Below are 23,424 nucleotides of genomic sequence, written 5' to 3' on the forward strand. Positions count from 1 at the left end.
ATGAGAGCAAAGTGGTCGTCCGTGGTGCAGATCCTGGGTAGGAGGGGCCCAAGTGGGGTCAGAGTCAGAAGTACCAGCACTGCCCCTTCCTACCAGTGTGAGCTTGGGCAAGTTCCTGAACCACTCTGAGCTCTGTTTTCTGTCTCTGTAGTGAAGACTGATGATAGCATCCCCCCCGCCCAGGTGGTCGGGAGGATTCAATAATGCAAGTACAGCCAGTGTCTAGCACGCGACTGTCGTCTCCCCCGCTATAAACCAACACCTCACCCTGCCGGAAGGACTTGTCCAGCCCGAGGCTTCGGGCTATCTAAGAGTAAGACGGAATCTCATCATCATTCACTGTTCACACTCCTTCAACTGTGTCCCCAGGGTATTCCCCATTCAGTCCTGCCTTTCCACCCACACTTCCCACGGATACCAACATCCACCTTCTTTCTCCGACAGATCCGCCCTTCCGGCCCCTCCAGATGCCCCTTCTGGCATCTGTTTTGTCAGCTCAGCATCCCCTTTTCTGTTGGGGAACTGACGCTTCCCCATCCCATGTGGTTCTGGAGGAACTGTGTCCCTCACTCCACAGGATGGCAGGAGGCAAGATGTGGGCATGTGACTCTAGAGGGCCAAACCTGGTTCCCTATCTCAATGCCCCCAGTAATTGGTCCTAGGTGGTGGACACGTGACTCAGCAGAGCCAATCAGAATCATTCTAGGAGAGTAGTATAAATGCGGAGAGAGAAAGGGACGTTCTTTCCCAACTCAAGCATAAGGAATAGGATGTAAGGGTAACTGGCAGCTGTCTTTACACTATGTGGAGGGAGACTGTAGCAGGAGAGAATGAAGCCAACTCACAGAGTCATAGAGATAAGCAGCACTGAAAGAGGGAGTGAGAGAGTCTTAGCAATGTTGTCTGGGCCCCTGGATCCAGCTATTCCTGAAGCTGATATTAACCTCTAGGTTCCCTTAATGAATTCCCTCCCACCTTTGACTAGCCTGGGTAAGTATTTGAGTTGAGTGACTGTCACTTGCAACTCAGTCTTGGTTACTGCAATGGGTGACTTAGTGTGCTGAATGGAAACACTTAAATCATCCTGAAGCTTCCATGAGTCAGGCCCTGTGCTGGTGTGAAAGATAGACAAAGTCAGACACTAGTTAAAGTAGTAAGGACAGATTTTCATCAGTAACATGCTATTGCAGTGTAAATTGAATGCAACTCTGTACAGAGGTGACTGGGTGTTTTAACGGGAGCAGGAGGGAGTGGAGAGAGGGAATGGCAGTGGCTTGAACAGACTCAGGGAAGTGAAAAATTACAAAGGGCTGTTCAGTGTAAATGCTGAGTAGGCCAGCTGTGTGTGCTAGCTGGTAACAGTTGAAGTTAGGTGCCTGACCTCCCCGGGGGGACTGCGAGATGGAGGCCGGATCCTTCCTGAGCATTGCTCTTTGAAGGAATGGCTCTCAGGTCTCCGGAATTGTAGAAGACACATACATTTGAAAGGGACAGAGGAAGAGTCCCAACTGTAAGCCCTTTTTAGTAAATGCTCGAAGACAGGGTGGTGGTGGTGGGGGGGGGGCTCTGGTCAGGTGGTGGCTAAAATAAACAGTAAATCCTTTTGGCATCCTGAGCCCTCTCAGGCAGGCCCTTTGAGGGGGACTGGGGTCATCCTAGAGCTGCAACCTTGAGCTGTTAGAAACCACCTTAGTGGTTAAGTGTTTTTTTTTTTTTTTTAAGATTTTGTTTATTTGACAGAGAGAGACACAGCGAGAGAGGGAACACAAGCAGGGGGAGTGGGAGAGGGAGAAGCAGGCTTCCCGCAGAGCAGGGAGCCCAATGTGGGGCTCGATCCCAGGACCCTGGGACCCTGAGCCCAAGGCAGACGCTTAACAACTGAGCCACCCAGGCGCCCCAGTGGTTGTTTTAAGGCAGGGGAGGGAGATGGACAAAATCACTTGTGGTGAGAGCCCGTAGTAGGGCTCTGATAGGCCCAGGTTGAGGCCTAGTTGAGAAGAGGGCCCAGGGGAGCCTGACTAGAGTTTGGTCAAGGAGCGAGTCTTTGTCTCTGGGCATTGGGCACACACCCGCCTGGCATTTGTCGGGGAATGATCCCCTTTGATCGGCCACCAGCACCTAGACTGTTCTTTGGGGAACAGCTCTCCTCGATTGGTCGCAGCCTTACTAGTACCTCAGGAGCACCGAGGGCACGGTCGGCGGTTACGCCAGGACACAGCCGGACGCTCAGCTGCTTCTCTGTGGCAGCCTGCTCATGCCCTTGTTCCTTTGCTCTGCTGCAGCTAAGGGGGCAGCTTCCTGGCTCTCCCTGGAAGGCCCCTCTAGCAGGGCCCTCTGTCTGCGGTGCCCTTTCCATGCTCTTTCCGTGGCTCCCCCATGGCCAAGCCTGCCAGCCCTGTCTTTTTTTTTTTTTTTTTTTTTAGAGGAGGGGAGAGGCAGAGGGAGAGGGAGAGAGAGAATCTCAAGGAGAGTACCCACCAAATGGGGAGCCCACCACGGGGTTCGATCCCATGACCCTGAGATCATGACCTGAGCTGAAATTAAGAGTCGGATGCTTAGAGGTGCCTGGGTGGGTCAGTTGTTGGGCATCTGCCTTCGGCTCAGGCCATGGTCCCAGGGTCCTGGGATCGAGCCCTGCATCGGGCTCCCTGCTCTGCGGGAAGCCTGCTTCTCCCTCTCCTTCTCCCCCTGCTTGTGTTCCCTCTCTTGCTGTGTCTCTCTTCAAATAAATAAATAAAATCTTAAAAAAAAAAGAGTCGGACGCTTAACCGACTGAGCCACCCAGGCGCCCCCCAGCTGCCTTGTCTTTTGCTGGATTCAGCTCACACGTCTCCTCTCGTGAGAAGCCTCCCTGCCTGCTTGGGGACACCGTGTTGTCTCTTACCTCCACGCTGAGGGTGCTCTGCCCTCGCTGAAGTGCGGGTCCCCCTCCACTCCTACCAGCCCACGGCAGGCACCCTCTCTGTGCTCCCTGCCCACTGGGTCCTAATCTCACATGGAATGTCGTCTCTACCATCAGACTGGACCGCTCCAGGCAGGGTGTACCCCAATGTCTGGGCATGGGGGTATGGGGAGAATGAGAGGAGGCAGGTACTTCAGCCCAATCTGCCACCTGTCCCCAGGTTGCAGTTGACTGGCCCTCCAGGCTGGGCACACGAATCAACCCGGGCACACCCTCATTCAAGGCCCAGTGCCCGAAGTGACTCCAGCCGCTCTCCTGACCCCATCCCTTCTGCAAAAAAAGACACTCTGCTCTTTCCACTTTGCACAAAAATGTATTTCTGTGACATCCCAAAGTACAGACATTTACCCAGGCCCCAGGTGGTAAAGCAGCGCGATGTGAGCTCTGCCCAGGGTCTGGCTCAGGCCGTGTGAGCATGGAGGGGTGGGGCAGCCGTGGCCTGTCTGCCAAGCTTGGGAAGCGCAGGGCAGCCGCCCCCTTCCCAGGGCTGGCAGGGACAGACTTCAGAGGGAGAAGGCCTGGTGCCTCTCCCCTGGGCTGCTCATCCAGCCCATTCTGCCTCCAGGCAGAAATACTAGCAGAATCCACACACGGGCCCAGGGGAGAAGGAAGAAAGGTCATCCCCTTGGGGATGCCTGCAGAGTCGGCCCTGCTCCCCCAGCGCTCTATTCTGGGGGGGGGTCTCCTCGCCGCCGCCTGTCTCCAGAGAAGCAATTCGGAGTTACATCAAGGGAGGGCCACAAGATATTTCAGGATACATTTGCAGCTCACACTTCTCTGAAACACAGCACAGAGGTTCCCAAGGTAAAGCCTGGGGGCAGGGAGGAGGGGCTCAGAACGGCCAACGGGGCCACCGTAGGCTGTGCCCAGTGCTGGTCTGGAGGCAGCTACCTGTTGCTGCGGGTCCGGCTGGAGCGGGGACCTCCTGCCGCACCGAGAGACGTGTGGGGTCCTCCGGGCAGCGGGGCGGGGGGGCAGGGGCAAAAGAGGCCGGCTCAGTTCTGCTGGTGGGGTGCCTGGGCACCATGGGTGCTGCGGGCAGGGGAAGGGCTGGGGAGTGAGGAGCAAGCCCCTGGCCCCAGCGGTGCTGGCTCCCAGGGCTGGGGCGAGTGCTGAATATGTTTGGCAGAAGGGGCAGTGGAATCTGCCTGAGTTCTGACCAGCCCTGGGCTGGGGCCTTCAGTAGCCTGGGACCTGGTGGGAGACCAGGAGGCAGCCTCCATAGCAGCGTGGCCTCAGGCAGGCCTGGCCAGAGAACTGGCGGGGCTACTGGGAGCCCCGCCCCTGAGGATCCCCGGGGGCTGGGGCGGCCTGGGCCTGGGCACTCACTTCCTTGCCCCAGATGGCCCACGGCTGGGAGCACCAAGGCATTCGGGAGGCCCAGTGGGGCTAGTTTTCATCCCAAACCCCATCAGCCACACCCAGGAGCCCGGAGGGGGGTTCTCAGGCTTTGGCGGGTGGGTTGGGGTGCGGGACTGGGCTGTTAGAAGCCCGCTGCCTCTCCTAATGGGAAGCGAGGCCAGGGTCTGAGGTCACTGGGAAAGGCCCGGACTCTCAAAACGTTAGAGGCATTGAGTCTGAAGGGGGTAGGAGTGAGTGGCAGCAATGAAGGCTTGGAGATGGGGCTTGAGAGTGGCCAAGGAAGCTGCGGGGACTCAAGGAGTGTTCTTTCGTTTTTGTACAGAAATCATACACACAAAACTTCACACTTCCTAACCAAAAAAAATAATATATATATATATATATATATAATATATATATATCTCACTAATGTTAAGGAAAAGCATCGGTTGTGCAACAGTCCCCGTGTCCCTTCATCCAGCGGGAGGCTCCCGGGTGGGGGTCCGCCCGCTGGGCTGCTTGAGAGCTTCCTCCAGGCCTTGTGGTCCAGAGCAGTGGCGGCCGTGGGGGCGGAGGCCTCTATCTGGACGTGTCCATGTTCTCCTCTTTAAAGTTACTGCAGTGCTCAATCACCTTGCTGGAGACCACGGGAGAGAGAGGATCAGAGGGCGGCCTTGGGTCGGGTGGGCCTGGCTCCTCCCGGCACATGAGGCCGCTGGATTTGCTAGCAAATGTCAGCAGTGATGCTGATGCTGACGGAGGAGGTGTGTTTAGGGGTGCTGGCGGGGTGGCTGGCACATGCCGAGTGCCCAGGACATGGCACCTGTGGCCACCGATACGAAAGGCCCCCTGTGCCCTCCTCCTTCCTCCCCGGGCCCCCCTTCCCTACCTCTCAGCCCCAGGGCCTCTCTGGTTAGGGGCTCCCCTGAATTGGCTCAGGCCTGACCTTCACAACCCTCCCTGCTCCTTTCTTGAGTACCGCTGCCTTCTTCACTTTCCCCCTGCCTACCTGGGCAGCCTACTAGCGGTCCCCAGACGGCCTGCGTGTCAGATTCGCCCAGAGATCCCGGGCCCGAGGCGGTCCAGGTGGGGCCAGGGCAGCCGTGCCAGTATGAGGGCCCCTGACACCCTCCAGCGGCCAGGCCCGGTGCAGCGGTCTCGGGAACCCCCACCACTGGTGCTCAGAGCCCCGGTCTTACGCCCCCCTCCAGACTGACGCTTGAGAACCGCTGCCCCACTGCAGTCAGGTGTCACCTGGGACCTTGGATGGCCTTTGGGTTGGTCGGGGGCAGGGGGCAGTGTTCACTGCAGCCTCCGTGTGCTAAAGAGGTGCCTACTGCCTCTTAGGAAGTAAGGGGTGCCCAGAGTGGGACAGGAGTGGGATGGGTGGAGTGACTTCTGAGCTCCCTCTTGGTGCCACTCACACCTGCTTCAGGCAGGCCGGCTGGCTCGGATACACATCTCAGGTCTTACAGAGATGTGCAAAGGGACTGGGGTAGATGTTCAAAGGGACTGGCAGCTCTGCCCTGTGCACGGCTTCACACCTCCACATGTGCACACCCATTTGCACTTGCCCGCCAGTTCTCTAGAATGTACTTTGCCACGTGGTGTCCTCTTTCATTGGAAGGTCTTTGGCCAAAAATGACGAATTCTGGCCTGACTCGGTAAGGGCCAGGGAGGAGAGGATGGAATTCATTGGAGTGAGAGAAAATGAAGCTTACAGAGGAGGGCAATGATGCTCTGTGCAGAGCTGGATGATCTAGTTTCCCGCCACACTGTGGCCGAAATGACACTCAGGGAGGGCCCCGCTGGACAGCAGTACGCTGTCTGCCTCCACACTCCACGCCGACTTGCCCCCGCGAATCTCAGGGGGCCCCCCACGGTGTCCCCCGCTCCCCCACACCGAGGCTGCAAGCAGAAACACTGCCCATCTCTTACCGGGCCATTTCCTTCGTCTCCTGTCGAGCGGTCGCCATCTTGATCATGTCCCTCAGCAGGGGCAGCCCCCCTTCTTTGATCAGCAGGGGGCAGTACTTGTCCGCTGCGGGGAGGGGCAGACAGCAGGTGACCAGGTCGGTCTTCCAGCAGCCGGTGGCCCAGAACACACCCTTGCTGCGAGGGCTGCCCTCCCCGAGGGGTGGGGGGAGTGGAGACGCAGGCCTGGGTGAGGACTGCTGCACCTGGGAGCCGCCTGTTTGCCCAGCCCCATGGGCCCGAGTTCCGGGGTCCACTGGGGGAGCAAGTGGTGAGTCCTTGGAAAAGGCTACTTTGGGACGCAACCACATTTCTTTCCACAGCTCACCCATGGGAAATAACACCCAAACTAGTGGCTTCTATTCTCAGAGAAGTTTTTGTAAAAATACAGATTCCTAAGCCCTGCCCTTGGGTATTCTGAGTCAATAGACCCAGGAACCTGTATTTATTTGTATTTTTAACAGTATACTACCAGGTGATTCTGGTGGCCAGCCAGGTTGGAAGCAGCATTCCTTCCTATTATTGGGTGGTTCACGGTTCACGCCAATAAAGAATATTCTAGTGCTCAGGATCCAGGGCTTTATGCTCCATGGAGAACACGGGCATTTCAGTGGACCCTCCCCACCCCTCAACCCCCACCCCCTCTATGTGGCTCTATGTAGTCAGAGCTACTTTTACGATCTCCATTTTACAGATGAAAGAACTGAGGTTCAGAGGGAGGAAGCAATTCACCCAAAGTCATTCTGGAAGCTTGTCCGAGGGAGTCCCAGGTCAGGGCTCTTCCCTCTGGACTATACTGCCTCTCTGAGGTCAGGTGCTACTTTTTAGTAAGACTAATCTCAAGTAGTAATGAACAAGGCTGATGCTTATTGAAGAGTTGGTATGGGCCAAGCACTGTTCCAAGCACTTTACATGCCTTATTTCACAGCAATCCTATTTTTATCCCGTTTTAAAGATGAGGAAATTGAGGCACAGAGAGGTTGAGAAACCTGCTCAAAGTAACACAGCTACAGCCAGTGGGAGAGCCAGGGTTCAAAGCCAGATGTCTGCCTCCAGAACCCGCACTCTGATCCATTTTGCCAGTTAACAGGACTGAGCAGGATCCAGGCACCAGGCTGGGCACTTCGTGCTGGTTCTCTTTTCACATCGATCTTATGAGGTAGGCATTATCGCTGTCCCCATTCTACAGAGGAGGAAACCGAGGCCCAGAGAGGTTAAATAACCTGCATGAGGTCACGTAACCAGTAAGAAAGAGAATGAAGGTCAATCCTGGCCTGTCATCCAGATCTCCTAGTGCTATCCCTTCTTCTCCTCCCCCAAAGCCACCCAACAGAGGACGGTTCAGGCTCTTCTATGGGAGGATGGGGTGCTCTCTGAGGAATAAAGTTAGAATTGTGTTAAAGTTCTCTCCTGTTCCCTTGGAAAGCTGTTTCCTTGGGGCTTAGTTCTTTTTTTGGGTTGGTCTTACTCTGTCCTGCAGAAGGCATGGAGATTTTTGACTATTCACTTCTATGGAAGCAGGAGGCATTAAGAAAGCTGTCTGGGAACTCTGGATGGGCCGTCGGGCCTCCCAGGCTTGCTTCTGGTGATGGGGGCAGGGCCAGCCATTCTGCTGGGCGTCCCACAGATGCTGGAAAGTGGAGGGCTGTGTTCCCAGGTACAGACACTGATGCCAGCTCTCTCAGTACTCCGCACCCGGGTTATAAGTTCCCTGGGGGCAAGTGTGTTTGCAGCCTGGTGAGCAGCCCCGTGTCTGAACAAAGGGCAAGTGGGTACTCACGGTAGACAGACACTAGGTTGTACAGGGCCCAGGTGGCCCAGTGCTGGCTGACAGGGGAGATGCCCTGGGGAAGGAGGCGAAGAATTGGCTCAAATGACCTGCAGAAAGAGAGAGATCAGGGTGACTTCTGATGCCAAGGGTTGGGGGAGTGTATCTTCTCCTGCTGGAAAGCTCCTTCCTGGAGGGTCCTACAGACAACCCACGAGCAGGCTAGTAGGTTGCAGCAGACGCGGGGGCATCGGGCCCTGCAGGCTCCATGAAGGGAGCTCGCTTGTCAGAGACGTCAAGAGCAGGGGCACGTAAGGGAGGCAGGAGGGACGTTGATCAGGCGGTGCAGAAACGGGGGACCCCGGCAAGGAGGAGAGAGCTGGTCTTGGGGAGGCAGGGCGAAGTACCGTGAGAAACAGAAATGAGACTGCACTTCTTATAATGGCCTTCTACGGGCCACCTGGAGTCATGGCCCCAGAGCCTTAAAATGCAACCCCCCTGGGCCGGTGACTCCACCTCATGTCTCCTTGGAAACGGCAGTCACTGGAGCCTGGGCAAAGCCGCAAGCATGAGCCTGCTCCTCCCAATGTCGGTTTTCTTTTCTTTTCTTTTTTTTTAAGATTTTGTTCATGTATCAGAGAGAGAGAGAGCACAAGCAGGGGGAAGGCAGAGGGAGAAGCAGACTCCCCGCTGAGCAGGGAGCCCAATGCGACGCTCGATCCCAGGACCCCGGGATCATGACCTGAGCTGAAGGCAGACACCTCACCGACTGAGCCACCCAGGTGTCCCCAGTATGGGTTTTTTTTTTTTTAAAGATTTCATTTATTTATTTGACAGAGAGAGACATAGCGAGAGCAGGAACACCAGCCAGGGGAGTGGGGGAGGGAGAAGCAGGCTTCCCGTGGAGCAGGGAGCCCGATGCGGGGCTCAATCCCAGGACCCTGGGATCATGACCTGAGCCGAAGGCAGACGCTTAACGACTGAGCCACCCAGGCGCCCCCCCCCCCCCAGTATGGGTTTTCGAGGTCAGTGTCACAGTATAAGATGGGCCATCCACACCCAGAAAGTGACCCAGTCACGACCCGAGGAGGGAGACCCGTATCTTGTGGCTACAAATCCAGCCACAGGATAGGAAGACTGGACACCAGCTGCACTGCAAAGAACGAGCTCAGTGCAGAGGGAAAGTGCTGGGAGGGGGGTGCCAGACTGTGGGCAGGGGTTCTTTCGGGGAGCGAGCTCACAAATGGTTTCTGTTTGGTTCCCTAGTGCGCGTTGCTGTTTTCCTCTTTTTCCTTCGTCCCACAATTAAACACGTCTCAAATGTTTGTAAACAGCAAACTTTGGGTACACTGATGTACATGAAAGATGCACCCAGCTTTATGGGTGAGATGTGTGCTGTGTGGGGGCTGTCCCTCAGGGAGAGCTGACAGGAGACGAGAAGAAAGGCCTTGCTAGGAACGAGCGTCCTGTCTGCCCACGGACCCCACTCGCACATTCCTCCCTGCCATCCCCGCTCCGCACCTGTAATTGATGTTTCTCCGAGAGTTGATGTCCCAGCTCTGGATGGCTGCCCACATGCGCTCCTCCACCTCCTCCCGCTGGGGTTCGCAGATGCCCCACACCTCGGGCCCATCGAACATGATGTGGGAGAGGACACCGCAGGCGTTGTATGAAACCTCGATCCCGTCGGCCTTGCTCTCCAGCAGGTTGCTGCCAAGAAGGCGAGAGAAAAATCCCTCCAAGTCCGTCTTCAGACACCAGCTGCTGGGCCCCAGCTTACAAACTGGATGCCAGAGGTGTTGCTGACTTATCATCTATTATCCATACACAGGTGACTATTCTAAAGATCTGAGGTCGCTGAAGACACAGCTACAAGAGGACCATTTATGGAGGCTTGAGAGAAACCACTTGTAGACGGAAGGTGACATTTCTAATGGAAACCTGGGCAGAGAGCAGTTGCTGCAACTGAACACAGACTATAGCCCTGAGCATCCTGGCAGCCAAGGCAAAAAGGGAAAGAAATACCAACCTGAAGACACTGATAAACTGGGAAGTCATTAGCTGGGGCCGCAGCTCCTTCACCTCGGCCACGTTTCCCAAGAGTCCTAGCATGTTCCGATGCAGTTCCTGCTTCTCTGGGAATTCCTGGCAAAATGAGAGCCATTGGGGCCACATCGATTAGGACTTAATTAGTGTCTGGTACTGTTTTGTTGTGAAGTGTCTGGTACTGTTAACCTAGAAACTTTATGGGTATCTGGCCACTCCAACTAGACAAAGAGGGAGAGCAATATGCTGCCCTCACACCTTCTATTGCACCAAGTACAGTGCTGGGTACATACCATACGGGATTCAAATGGTGGGGACTCCTTGCTACAAAATCAAAGGCTGAGTGGAGATCTGACCTAAAAAACTCCAAAGAGGACAAACATGGTTCTATTTGCCAAAAACTCAAATATTAGTTGAAGGGAAACTTTGTAGAAACTAGAGCAAGAAAATAGGGGCGCCTGGGTGGCTCAGTTGGTTAGGCGACTGCCTTCGGCTCAGGTCATGATCCTGGAGTCCCGGGATCGAGTCCCGCATCGGGCTCCCTGCTCGGCGGGGAGTCTGCTTCTCCCTCTGACCCTCCCCCCTCTCATGCTCTATCTCATTCTCTCTGTCTCAAATAAATAAATAAAATCTTAAAAAAAAAAAAAAAAGAAACTAGAGCAAGAAAATAAAAGATGAGTTTTATATTTATTTTTTATAATCGCTACTATTTATTTATTTATTTATTTATTTATTTATTTATTTATTTATTTATTTAAAGGAAGCTCTATGCCCAACGTGGGGCTTGAACCCATGACCCTGAGATCAAGAGTCGTATGCTTGGGCGCCTGGGTGGCTCAGTTGGTTAAGCAAACTGCCTTCGGCTCAGGTCATGATCCTGGAGTCCCTGGATCGAGTCCCGCATCGGGCTCCCTGCTCGGCGGGGAGTCTGCTTCTCCCTCTGACCCTCCCCCCTCTCATGTGCTCTCTCTCAGTCTCTCTCTCAAATAAATAAATAAAATCTTTAAAAAAAAAAAAAGAGTCATATGCTCTACCAACTGAGTCAGCCAGGTGCCCCAAGGATGACTTTTAAAAGACCATCCTCCTGGACAGAATTCTATCCAGCTGACATCCCAGTGAACCCCAGCCAGACTGTGGGCAGCCCGAGAAATTGCTGTGGAGAAGGATGGGACTGGGTTTTCCCTTGGAGGGAGGGCTCTAAGAGAGGGGTGGGCCTGTAAGTTGGCCCCCACTGCCCTTCTGTGGGAACCATGGGGAGAGGGGTTGCTGACGGATCTGGGTGGTGGGACGCCTGGGGACAGAAGAGTGGCCATGTGCGTGGTCAAGGAGGCCGCCTCGCTGGACATGGGCAGTACCTTCAGGCAGTCCAGGAAGAGCTTCATGCCATTGAAATTGAGGAACATCTCGCAGTTGTCGGGCGTCTCGTCCGTGATGTTCCACAGGGCACTCCAGGAGAACTCCATCACCTGGTCACACTGAAGGGAGAGGTAAGCTCAGCACAGCTCGCCTAGAGGGCCCTGCAGGCTCCTGACACCTGTGAGGGTGCCCCCTAACAAAACCTGGGTATCCTCCGGGGATAAACCAACCCCTCTTGGGCTAGGGGAGGGGCAGAGTGGCTTCATGAAGGCTCAACTTACTATCTTATCCAGCAGCTTCTTCTGAATCAGCTTCAGCATGGTCTGTGGGCAGAGAAGAGAACTTGCGGGGGGCCAGGGCTCAAGAGCTACTGTGTCCCCCAAGAACCAAGATGGAGAGAGGAGAGTCAGCACTTCTACTCCTGGCTAATGCATCCTGACAAGACCAAATGTGCCTATCTGGTCTAGGGGGGCTGTTTGAAGAAGTGCAACCCACAGACTTGGTCCCTAGCATTGGGAGACCTGGGTGCTAGTCCTGGCTCAACCCTGGTTCCCTGTGTAGCTTTGGGCCTGGCCCTCCCCTCTGTGGGCTCCAGCCTATTCAGCGCTAAAGTAAGAGGAGGACACCAGATGCTCCTTCCTCATTCTTTCCTTCCACTCTTCAGCAAATACTTACTCTCCCCACTGTGTGCCAGGCCCCATGCTAGAAAGTGCTGGGGATGTCATGACGGAAGAAGGAACAAGTGTGGTGTCTTTCCCTACAGAACTCACAACCCAGTGGGGAGGCCGACATTAAACAGACAGTCCCTCAGATACTTATTTAACCCCAGTGAGAAAGACCTAATAGGGGACCTGGTCCAAGGAGCCAAGAGTGGCTTGGATGGTGGGACCAAGTGGGCAGCTGGAGCGGCTGGGAGAAGATGCCAGAATGTTTTAGGCGGAGCAAATCTACGGGGACATAAGCTACATTCATGGTGAGGAGATTCTTCCTTTGGTCGAGCTGAAATCCTTCAGGGGGCAGAGGGGCTCTGGAGAAGGCGGGCAGGGAGGGAGGGGAGGCGGGGCCGCCCGAGGGCACGCACCACAACGAAGCCCATCTTGCCCACGGCCTCCTTGTGGTCATTGTCCACTTGGCAGACCAGGGCGTTGCACAGGTGCACAGCGATGCGCTGGATCGACTCGTCCTGCCGAGTGGGGTTGAGGATGCTGAGCAGGAGCTCGTTGACCCGGCGGTACTGGAATTCCAGCTCCTCGGGGATGCTGAAGTTACAGAGGGTCAGACAGCAGTTCCGCTGGACCTGGGCCGGGACAGGAGACAAGGGAAGCACAGTCAGGGTCGGACTTGGGAGCTGGACTCCAGGGGCGCTCTAGAGGCGTGAGATCATCCAGAGCTGTAGTGGTCCAGGAAGGCTTTCTGGAAGAGGAGACTCCAAGGCTATTTTTTTTTTTAATGTTTAAAAAAACTGTAAAATACAATTTTCATACAGAGAGGACATAAAACACAAATGTATAGTTTTATGAGCATTTATGAAGCAAACAAGCTTTTCGGCAACCATGTAACCACCGCCTGGGTCAGGAAATAGAATACTGCCAGCACCCGGAAATCCCCACAGGTCCCTTCCTGGTCATCAGCCCCTCTCCACACTAGAGAACTACTGTCCCTGCTAGTCTACACGAAAGATTCTCTAGCATCTTGCTTATTGTTGTTTACCATAGGTTTGCAAGATCAGCTATGTTGTTATAAGCAGCTGAAAAGCATTCATTTGTCCACTGCATTACAGTACTTGAATTTATTCACCCATCCCACTGTTGGTGGACATCTGAGGGGGCTTCAGTGTTTGGCACTTCAAACGATGCTCGTGCATGCATCTTGGCGTCCACACACATGGTTTCTTCTGGGTCACACACGGCGTGCATGTCTTCGACTTGACCAGGTGAACCAGACTGTTTACCAAAGTGGCTGTACCAGTTTGGAGTCCTACTGGCAGAGTAGGAGGCCTCATGCTCCTTGACATCTTTGATTTCTTTTTGCGTTGTCTGTGGGTTTTTTTTTTTAAGTGTTCTTGGAGCATTTGCCTGTAATTTAATTTCCTTCTATCCTTTCTCGTTAGATTTTGGGAGATCATTGTACTTCATTAATTACGTAATTTAGAGGGTAGCCCCTTAGTTAACTTCCCCCCCCAAATTACACATACATTTTTTAATTTGAGAAAAAATTTATTTTAAATTATAAGAGCCAATACTTACTGTAAAAAGTTCAAATAGTAGTATTTGAGCAAAAAGTTAAAGTCTCACACTTTATTCCCCAGAAGTAATCGCTATTAAAAGTTTGGTGCATGTCCTTTCAAATTTTTCTATCACGCAAATACAAATATATATTTGGGGGAGAGGTGAGGCAAAAAAAGATATTATACATATTGGTCCAAAACTTTTCACTTAGCAATATGCAGTGGACATCTTTCCACATTAGGGATGTACAGATTTACCATAATATCCCATTGTGGGGGTATGTTACTTTTCCAGGTCCCTATTGCTAAAACATTCTGGTTTCCTCTAATTTATCTTTAATTAAAAAGGGCGGATGTATGTATATCTTTTTCCTCTAAAATACATTTGAATTATGGAATACATAGGCCCCCAAAATCAATGCATTTCCAGTTTTGGCAAATTCTGCCAGCTGGCCTCCAAAACGGTGGTACAGTTCATACCTCACCAGTGAGAAGTATGTGAAAGTACTCTCCCCTGACCTCTGTCAACGTTGGGGATCATCGGTCTCTTGAGATGAAATGTGGTATCTCATCATTTTAATTTCCATTTCTTTGATAGAGTTTATTAATTTGTTTGGGAGTCTTCAATTAGCATTTTCGTCAAAAAAAAGAAAAAAAAGACAGCCCTTTTACCTGATGATAAGATCAATTTCAATGTAGAAAACAGTTGCTCTAAAGTCTGGAGTTGGCAGGCAGTGGGAAAGCGGGCCTTCTCATCCCTACAGAGACTTTCTGGAGGATGATTCGAAAGTACGTCCTAAATGCTTTAAAAATACACCTACCCATTCACTGCCCCAGCAATGCCCCTTTTAGTCATGTATTATAAGGATAAGCAATTGAGTAGAGTCAGCAAAGCCTTATTTGAAATAGCACACAAGAAAAAAGTCACCTAAATGTTCAACCACAGGGGCTAACTCAGTGACTGTAGCCCGGGCCTGTGGGTCAGCCCGGCCTGCTACTCTGTGGGGACGGGGCTTGGCCACTGCCTCCCAGCTCCAGTGCACAGTCTGCTCCAGAGCGGCCTTTCCTGGATGAGGACGCTGAACACTGTGCTGATACCAACAACTATAAAACAACGGTTAAGCCCAGCTGCGAGGGGGAGGAGAGCTGGACTGGGGACAACTTTCACTCTGTAGTCTTTCTTTCTTTTTTTTTTTTTTTAAGATTTTATTTATTTATTTGACACAGAGAGAGAGAGCACAAGCAGGGGGAGTGGCAGGCGGAGGGAGAGGGAGAAGCGGGCTTCCTGCTGAGCAAGGAGCCCGACAAGGGACTCGATCCCAGGACCCTGGGATCATGACCTGAGCCGAAGTCAGACACTTAACTGATTGAGTGACCCAGGCGTCCCAACACATTTTCATATCATGGTCGACCCTTGGATAACCTGAGAGTTAGGGGCACCAACCTCCTCCCCACCCACTGCCATGCAGCTGAAAATCCACGCATAACTTCTGACTCCTCCCAGAACTTAACCACTAACTAATACCCTACCGTTGACTACATAACATCAATAGTCAATGAACACATTTTGCACGTTATATGTGGTACATATTGTAGTCTTAAGATAAAGTAAGTTAGAGCAAAGAATATGTAAGGAAATCATGAGGAAGAGAAAAATACATTGACAGTGTATACTCTATTTGTCAAATAAAATCTGCATCTGGGGTGCCTGGGTGGCTCAGTCAGTTAAGTGTGCAGACTCTTGATTTTGGCTCAGGTCATGGTCTCAGGGTTGTGAGATAGAGCCCCGTGTCGGGCTCCGTGCTAGGCATGGAGCCTGCCTAAGTTTCTCTCTCTCCCTCTGCCCTTCCCCCCTGCTCCTGCTTGATTTCTCTCTCTCTCTCAAATAAATAAATAAATCTGTTTTTTTTTTAAGATTTTATTTATTTATTTGACAGAGAGAGACACAGCAAGAGCGGGAACACAAGCAGGGGGAATGGGAGAGGGAGAAGCAGGCTTCCCGCGGAGCAGGGAGCCCGATGCGGGGCTCGATCCCAGGACCCTGGGACCATGACCTGAGCCGAAGGCAGGTGCTTAACGATTGAGCCACCCAGGCACCCCTAAATAAATCTGTTTTTTAAAAAAATGGGTGCCTGGGTGGCTCAGTAGGTTGAGCATCTGACTCTTGATTTCAGCTCAGGTCATGATCTCAGAGTCGTGGGATCGAGCCCTCCATCGAGCTCCGGGCTCCGTGGCTCCGTGGCTCTGTGCTCAGCATGGAGTCGGCTTGTCCCTCTTCCTCTGCTCCTCCCTCAACTCTTTCTCTCTCTCTCTCAAATAAATAAATAAAATCTTTAAAGAAGAAATCTGCATCTAAGTGAACCCGCACAGTTGAAACCCGTGTGGTTCAAGGGTCAATGGTGCTTGAATTTGTTTGTTTTCAAGCATTAGATGTCTTACTTTTATAATCAGAAAAGAAACATTATTTTAAGAGTTCTGTTGTAAAAATGTTTGTTGATCTGGGAGATGTTCACATTCATAAGACACTGTTGAAATAAAAATCCACATTATGCAAACAGTAAGTGCAGAATGACCCCATCTACTAAATAAACATGCACGGGCGAAATCCAGAACAGGTATCCAACATCAACAGTGGCTATCTCTGTGTGGTGGGATTATGGGTGTATTTTTTTTTTCTTTCTATCTGTAATTACAGTTTTTCTAAGGTCAAAATTTGTGTGACTTTTATAATAGAAGCAGCTATTGGAAAACAATCCCCCCTCCCCCGGCAGCAGAGTGTTACTGGGCAGAAGGGCTAAAGAGTCAGCATGAGCAGAGGCCCAGGGGCAGAACAGGGTCCCTGGGTGGGGGATGGCCATGGGGGATGGACTGGTCAGGTGGGGCCGGAATACAGGGTCCTGAATGCCAGGTCCCAGAGTCTGGGAGGGATGCTGTGGATAAGGGAGGGGGGGTGCAGTACAGAGCCAGGCGGAAAAAGGTGAGAACAAGGATGGCCCCTGAGGGACCAGGTTGGGGAGGCTGGGACACAGGGTGCACAGGAAAAGGAGGGGCTGGGCCTGAGCATGCAGGGCTGTCGTGGGTAGGGGGCTCACCGTCACCTCCTGGTAGGATTCCATGCCATTCAGCACCACCTGGATGACCTGTCGGCGTAGCTTGACGCTCTGCTCTGAGCGGTACTCAGAATTGGTCAGGTAGAAGAGGGCAGCGCTGCCCGTGACTTGAATGTTCTTGTCATACTTGTGGCACTTGAGGGCCGTGATGACCAGCTGTAGGAAGACAGGATAGGCCTGGGTTGGCAAGTTCCGTTCAAGCTGTGCAAGGCCAGGCCTAGGGCTCTGCCAGGGAGCTGGGATAGGTCCTCTGGGCTACAGCTTATCCCAATCCTGTTCTCTGAGAGCAGAAGTGAGGATTGGGGACAGAAACTAGGATAGGGCCACAGGTCTGGGATAAGGCCAGTGCTGGGACAAGTTAGGCCTGGGGTTTGGGGGTAGGACTGCTGGTGTCCTGGGGATGAGGAGGAGGTGCAGAGGAGGGACGGGGGCTCTGGCTCAATCAAATCCAGCACCTGCCAGCTGGGGATGGGCAGGAGACCGAGGACCCCCGGGGTTGAGGCTGACCTTCAAGGCCCGAAGAAGCTGGTTGCAGCGCTCGATGCGTGCGATGTCAAAAAGCAGGTTGATGGCTCGTGAGGTGATCTCAGGCCTATGCTCTGTGTAGGCCTCTATGGCATTCAGCACCTGCTCCTCATTTTTGTCACCACTTACCTGGGAATGAAACATGCTCAGAACCACCCGGAAGAGGCCAAGTGGTAGGATCCCTAGATCCCAGCTCCATCTCTAGCCCCACGGCAGACACTGTGGGGCCCCCAGCCCACCCCCTTCCCTTGTCCCAGGGCTCCGTATTCTTCCCCTCCCCGACTCCCTCTCTCACTTTGTAGGCGGGAATGTGTGTCAGGCGGCACAGGGAGGTCTCGAAGAGCCCAAGGAACTGCAGTGGCCTCTTCAGGGCCCGGAAAGGCATGATGCTGCTCTTGGAAGGCTCAATGCTGGGGGAAGAGGATGTCGGGTCAGTGGCCTATGGACTGGGGCTGCCCTGGGTTCATTCAGGAGGGCTTCTCCCTGAGGGTGGCTAGGCATTTACTTGGGGCCCTCTTCTAGGCCTTCCTGCCTCATCTTTTGGGACATAGGCCCCCCACCTCTTGACGGAAAGGTGGCAAGGTCAAACTATATAACATGTGGGGTGGGAGATACCGTGCAACCATCTTTAGAAAATACTATGTGCCCTTCTAGTGAGGACTTGTCCACTTTATGTAAAGTTCTACCAACAATCATGAAGGACATGCTCATCAACCAAACCCCACGAACGTATGGCTGGTAATAGGGCTTAGAGCCAATTATAGCTGGATGGGTTTGAATCAGATCTCTCAACCAACCAAGCCAGGAAGCAACCTATCTGCTGTGATTCCTAATGCATGGTGGACACTGCTGGCCCATCCTACTACCACCACCCGTCTCTAGCCAGGCTGAGTGTCCTAATTTCCTGGTCACTCCTCAAGCTTGCACCTTCCAGTCTTTGTGTATGCTGTTCCCTCTGCTGGAACACCTTTCCTCTGGCAAACTCAGAAGGAGCTTTCAGGACAGCTTGGATGCCATTCTTCCTTCCTCTTTCCTGATCCTCAGGGCAACCCCACAGCCCTGTGCCTCCCCTACCACAGTCCTACTAATGACTCTTCTGTCCCCATTAGCTCGTACAGACTCAAGAGGGCAGGGCCTGCTTCGTTTCTTTATCTCTAGCACCCAGCACAGGACTTGGCTCGGTAAATGCTTGTTGAGTGACACCCTGCTGGCAACCATGGCGGGGGGGTCCCCACCTAGTCTGCCCTGCCTCCTCGTCCATCTTGGAGATGCTGCAGTTCTCCAGGATCATGTGGCCAGAGATGTCCAGGGACATCAGGTTCCCCAGCTTTTGCACAAAGAGGCTCAGCACCTTGCGAGTCAGCTTGAACTTGTAGTAGCTGGAGAGGCGGTCTCGGGAGATGTCCAGGTGTCTGGAGATTGGAGTGGGGGCCAAAGGTCAGGAGCTGGACACGGGTTGGGGCTTCCTCGGAGACCCCTGCTCTTTCAGCCCATGGCAGGGGAGGGCCCATCCCTGCCACAACTGCCCCAGGGCATTCTGGGGAAGAGCCTGCTGGCACCCCAAGGCCCTGAACAGCCAGGATGCAGCCACAACACTGGGCTCAAGGAAGGGGACTGTCTCTTCCAAACCCACTTCTGCCTGGCCAGGGGCTCACAAACCTCCTGGGACTGCCACCCCCCACCCCCACCCTTACCCCAGTGAGCTCCGGGCCAGCAGCTCACCGCAGCTTGTGCAGCTGGACGATGACCCGGATGTGATCGTCTGAAAGGTCCATGTTGTAGAGCACAAGGGACACCAGGCTGTCTTTCCACTGGGTTAGGAAGGCTGCGTCGCTCGTCTGGATGCCTGAGAGGTCCAAGGCAGCCAGGGAGTTGAGTGGCCGGAGCAGGGATTCCACAGGGACCCCGTCGATCATGCGACCCAAGTTGAGGAAGCGTAGGCGGCTAAAGCCCTCAAAGGTGAAGTCCTTGACCAGCACCTGGCAGGTGGGGTTGACGAGGCACTCGTCTTCACAGCCCCCTGGGTTCTCCTCCTCGTAGAAAATGTTTGCACAGCCGAAGAGGCTCAAGGACACCAGGGTGTGGCTAAAGCTCCTCAGCGTCTGCAGACTCTTGGCGGACAGCTTCTCGCAGTTGGTCAGGTACAGCTCCACCAGGTCCTGGTAGCAGGCACAGCTCCGTCATCACCACAGCCCACCAACCCCCGCCTCCGGCGACCCCCAGGCCTGACCCCAGACCACAGGCAGGCTTGGGGAGGGGCGGGCATAAGGAGGGGGCACACCAGATTCTTGTACTGGAGGTGAGCGGCCCGGCCCTTGACTCACTGACCCTCTCTGGCCGGCCTCCCCATGGCCAACCCCCTGGCTGGTGATGCAGGTCTCACCTGCTTGCGGATGGCCTCCAGGTCCTGGTCCTGCACCAGGTCCTCGCGGAGGTGGATCCGGGTGAGGCGGGTGCTGCGGGGGTCTGAGAAAAGGCTGAAGAAGCTCTCGTGTGGCTCAAAGTTGCAGGCGGCGTTGACCAGCTCCACATACCTGGGAGGGAGGAAAGCCTGGCTAGTGGGAGGGGCCCGGGGACCCTTGTCCTCCCTAAAGTCTCAGCTCCAGGCATCCTGTCCCTGGAACCTTCCCTCACCACCCATCAGCAGCTTCCATCTCCTCTGTCCCCTGCCCCTCTTTCTAAGAGCACCTGCTTGGATCCTGACCCCCTTGCAGGTAAGATGAAGGGTGGCCCCAGGCACCAGGAGGGCAAAGGTGATGAAGGGGCCTGTAATCAATGGCAAATCCCAAACTCTTCCTCCCAAAGCCGTACACATCTATAACAAACACACACGTCCACATTCCTCATTTTAAGCCAGCTTCTGTTCCTTGACCGGCCCAGCTTCTGTTCCTTGACTGGCCCCTCCCAGGACCCTTTCCAACACGAAGATTAAGCCAAGGGGTTTAACATTCCCAGCTGGGTGCAGGGCCAAAGCAGGGCCAAACCCTGTTTGAGATGCCACTTGATACAAGAATCTTGGTCTGATGGAAAAGGCTTGGGAGTCAAACACTCTGGACTCTAAATCCTAGCTTGGCTGTTCACTACTTGGGCAACTTGAGACGAGTAATGGAACTTCCCCAGACTTTAGTTTCTTCATCTGTAAAATGGACATAACTCTGGTCTGCAAAGCGTCCAAGCGAGTACCTGACCCACATTAAATGCTCAGAATATGACTACAAGTCGGGCTCTGTCCTCTGGTCACACACAAGTTCCCACTCTTTCTCCTTTCTTTTATTCAGATTTTATTTTATTTATTTATGTTTTTAAGATTTATTTGAGACAGAGAGAGAGCAAGCAGGGGAGGGGTAGAGGGAGAGGGAGAGAGAGAATCAGACTCCCTGGTGAGTGTGGAGTCCAATGTGGGGCTCGAGCTCATGGCCCTGAGATCATGACCTGAGCCAAAATCAAGAGTCAGCCACTCAACCGACTGAGCCACCCAGGCGCTCCCTATTATATTTTAGTCTTTAAAGATTTTTGATTTTGGCTCAGGTCACGATCTCAGGGTCTTGGGATGGAGCCCTGTATTTGGCTCAGTGGGGAGTCTGCTTGGGATTCTCTCTCTCCCTCTCCCTCCTGCCCCTCCCACTTGTGCTCTCTCAAATAAATAAATACATTTTTAAAAAAAGATTTTGGGGCACCTGGGTGGCTCAGTCCATTAAGCGTCTGCCTTTGGCTCAGGTCATGATCCCAGGGTTCTGGGATCAAGCCCCACATCAGGCTCCCTGCTTGGCTGGGAGCCTGCTTTTCCCGCTCCCTCTGCCCCTCCTGCCCTCCTGCCCCTCTATTTCTCAAATAAGTAAATATTAAAAAAAAATTTTTTTAAAGATTTTATTTTTAAATAAACTCCACACCCAATGTGGAGTTCAAACTCACAACCCCAAGATCAAGAGTCGCACGCTCCACTGACTGAGCCAGCCAGGTGCCCCACAAGTTCCCACTTTTATGTGCAACTGTTTGGTCTAACAATTTCCCTTCTGGGCATCTAGACTGAACTCCCTGAGGTGAGTGAATGCATATCCTATTGCTAGGAGCCTCTAATAGTGGGGAGTCCCCTGGAGGGTCCACATAAAGATTTTCTGAATGATTCGATTCCTGGGCATAGATCCATTATTTGTTTACCAGAGCATAAACATGTTTGTGGCCATTTGCACACACAGACATGTGTTTGTAGGCACAGGTATGCATGCACACACACAGAACAGCACAGAACTCCTTCATTTATATGCAGGTTTCTTTTTTCTTTCTTTTTATTTATTTATTTTATTATTATGCTATGTTAATCACCATACATTACATCATTAGTTTTTGAGGTTTCTTTTTTCTTCTTCCTTTTTTTTTAAAGGTTTTATTTATTTATTTTTTTAAAGATTTTATTTACTTATTTGAGAGAGAGAGAATGAGAGAGAGCACATGAGAGGGGGGAGGGTCAGAGGGAGAAGCAGACTCCCTGCCGAGCAGGGAGCCTGATGCGGGACTCGATCCCGGGACTCCAGGATCATGACCTGAGCTGAAGGCAGTCGCTTAACCAACTGAGCCACCCAGGCGCCCTAAAGGTTTTATTTACTAATTTGAGAGAGAGAGCAGAGCGAGAGACAGAGCTTGAGCGGTGGGGGAGGGGCAGAGGGAGAGGGCGAAGCAGACTCGCTACTGAGCAGGGAGCCCGATACAGGGCTCGATCCCAGGACCCTGACCTGAGCCAAAGGTAGACGCTTAACCATCTGAACCACCCAAGTGCTCCATATGCAAGTTTTTATACCCTCTCATAGATGTAATGCACACTTGTGGTTACACACTCAAACATATCCCATGCTGCAGAAACCCATGTGTGTATATACACCCATTCCTTCACATGCACACACCTCCATACACATACCAACATGCACACATGTAACTTTGTTCTCCTGCACCCACAGATACCCAAGTGTGTGCACACCCTCCTCACACGTGTGTATCCATAGCCACATCCCCGTATGGTGCACACGATGGTCCCAGAGCCTCCACATGCGCTCATGCTAAGACTCATGCCCGTGCCCCAGCGCCCCCACTGCTCACTCATTGACGAGCCGGTCACAGATCTCGCTGGGCAGGAAGATGTCTGGATGCAGCCGCAGAGTCTCCTTGTCCAGCAGGTAGCCCAATGTGCCATCCAGGTTGCGCAGGCAGAAATCGGTGCAGAGGGCCATCAGGGACTCGGGGGTGTCGGACGCCATGCTGGCGGCAGGCAGGTGGACCAATCCAGGACAGGGGCCCCTAGGGGCAGCGGTGACTCCCCAGCCCTCACAGGATCATTGGCGGAACCACAACCTGGGGAACAGGAAGAAGCTAAGTGAGCCACACATAAGAGCCACAACCACCGGCTACCCCACGCCCACTCTCTGAGTAGGGAAACTGAGGCCCCAGAGGTCACATTCAAATTAGCAGCTTAGCAGAGACATGCCCCAAGGCTCCTGATTCCTTCCCTGCTCCTCTCTGCTATGCCACTAGCGAGGTGTGATTTGACCTGCAAAGAGCAGGGGGCCTTGTCCAAGCATTTTTATGCCTTTGCAGTGTCTGTGGGCAGACAAGCTGGGGACTCAATGCTGGGGTGAGGATAACAGGGGCTTCCATTAACAGCTACACGGGGGCATCCCTTAGTATGTAACCTAACCTATAAATAGCTGTCACTGTGTGAACATTCAGTATATGCCGGGGCTTTATAGACATGTTGTTATTGAATCTCATTGTATGTGATTAAGAGTGAAGGCTCCTCCCAAGAGAAATGAAAATATGTGTCCACATAAAAATTATACATTCATGTTCACAGTGGTATTATTCGTAATAGTCAGGAAATGGAAACTACTTTTCATTAACTGATGCATGGATAAACAGAAACAGGTCTGTCCATACAATGGAATATTATTCAGCCATAAAAGGAATGAGGTATCGACACACGCTACAACATGGAAAACATTATGCTAAGTGAGAGAATCCAGACACAAAAGGCCATATATTGTATGGTTCCATTATATGTAATGTCTAGCCAGAATAGGAAACCTGTGGAGACAGAAGTAGATTAGTGGTGGCCTAGGGCTGGGGT

At 52.9% G+C, this 23,424-nt stretch overlaps 1 protein-coding gene across 2 annotated transcripts in view; it reads right to left on the reverse strand.

Moving 5' to 3' along the window:
• Nucleotides 1-3,255: 3,255 nt before the first annotated feature.
• Nucleotides 3,256-23,424, reverse strand: part of ZER1 (zyg-11 related cell cycle regulator) — a 30,436-nt gene continuing 10,267 nt past the window's right edge. The window contains exons 2-16 of one of the 2 annotated variants that reach the window (XM_045883276.2): nt 22,401-22,652; nt 19,693-19,843; nt 19,032-19,468; nt 18,545-18,721; nt 17,605-17,719; nt 17,292-17,438; nt 16,773-16,940; nt 12,529-12,744; nt 11,729-11,770; nt 11,447-11,566; nt 10,075-10,190; nt 9,567-9,755; nt 8,058-8,155; nt 6,242-6,344; nt 3,256-4,940 (exon numbers count right to left, since the gene is read on the reverse strand). In XM_045883276.2, coding sequence (XP_045739232.1) covers nt 4,883-4,940; nt 6,242-6,344; nt 8,058-8,155; nt 9,567-9,755; nt 10,075-10,190; nt 11,447-11,566; nt 11,729-11,770; nt 12,529-12,744; nt 16,773-16,940; nt 17,292-17,438; nt 17,605-17,719; nt 18,545-18,721; nt 19,032-19,468; nt 19,693-19,843; nt 22,401-22,558 — 2,295 coding nt within the window. In that variant the 5' untranslated portion in view covers nt 22,559-22,652 and the 3' untranslated portion in view covers nt 3,256-4,882. Of the gene's footprint in view, nt 4,941-6,241; nt 6,345-8,057; nt 8,156-9,566; nt 9,756-10,074; nt 10,191-11,446; nt 11,567-11,728; nt 11,771-12,528; nt 12,745-16,766; nt 16,941-17,291; nt 17,439-17,604; nt 17,720-18,544; nt 18,722-19,031; nt 19,469-19,692; nt 19,844-22,400; nt 22,653-23,424 lie in introns of both variants that reach the window. The other variant, XM_045883275.2, reaches the window with a different exon arrangement.

This window comes from Mirounga angustirostris, unplaced genomic scaffold (genome assembly GCF_029215605.1).
Source record: "Mirounga angustirostris isolate CCGP_5_RB_7025 unplaced genomic scaffold, mMirAng1.0.hap1 SCAF_15, whole genome shotgun sequence".
Lineage (NCBI taxonomy): Eukaryota > Metazoa > Chordata > Mammalia > Carnivora > Phocidae > Mirounga > Mirounga angustirostris.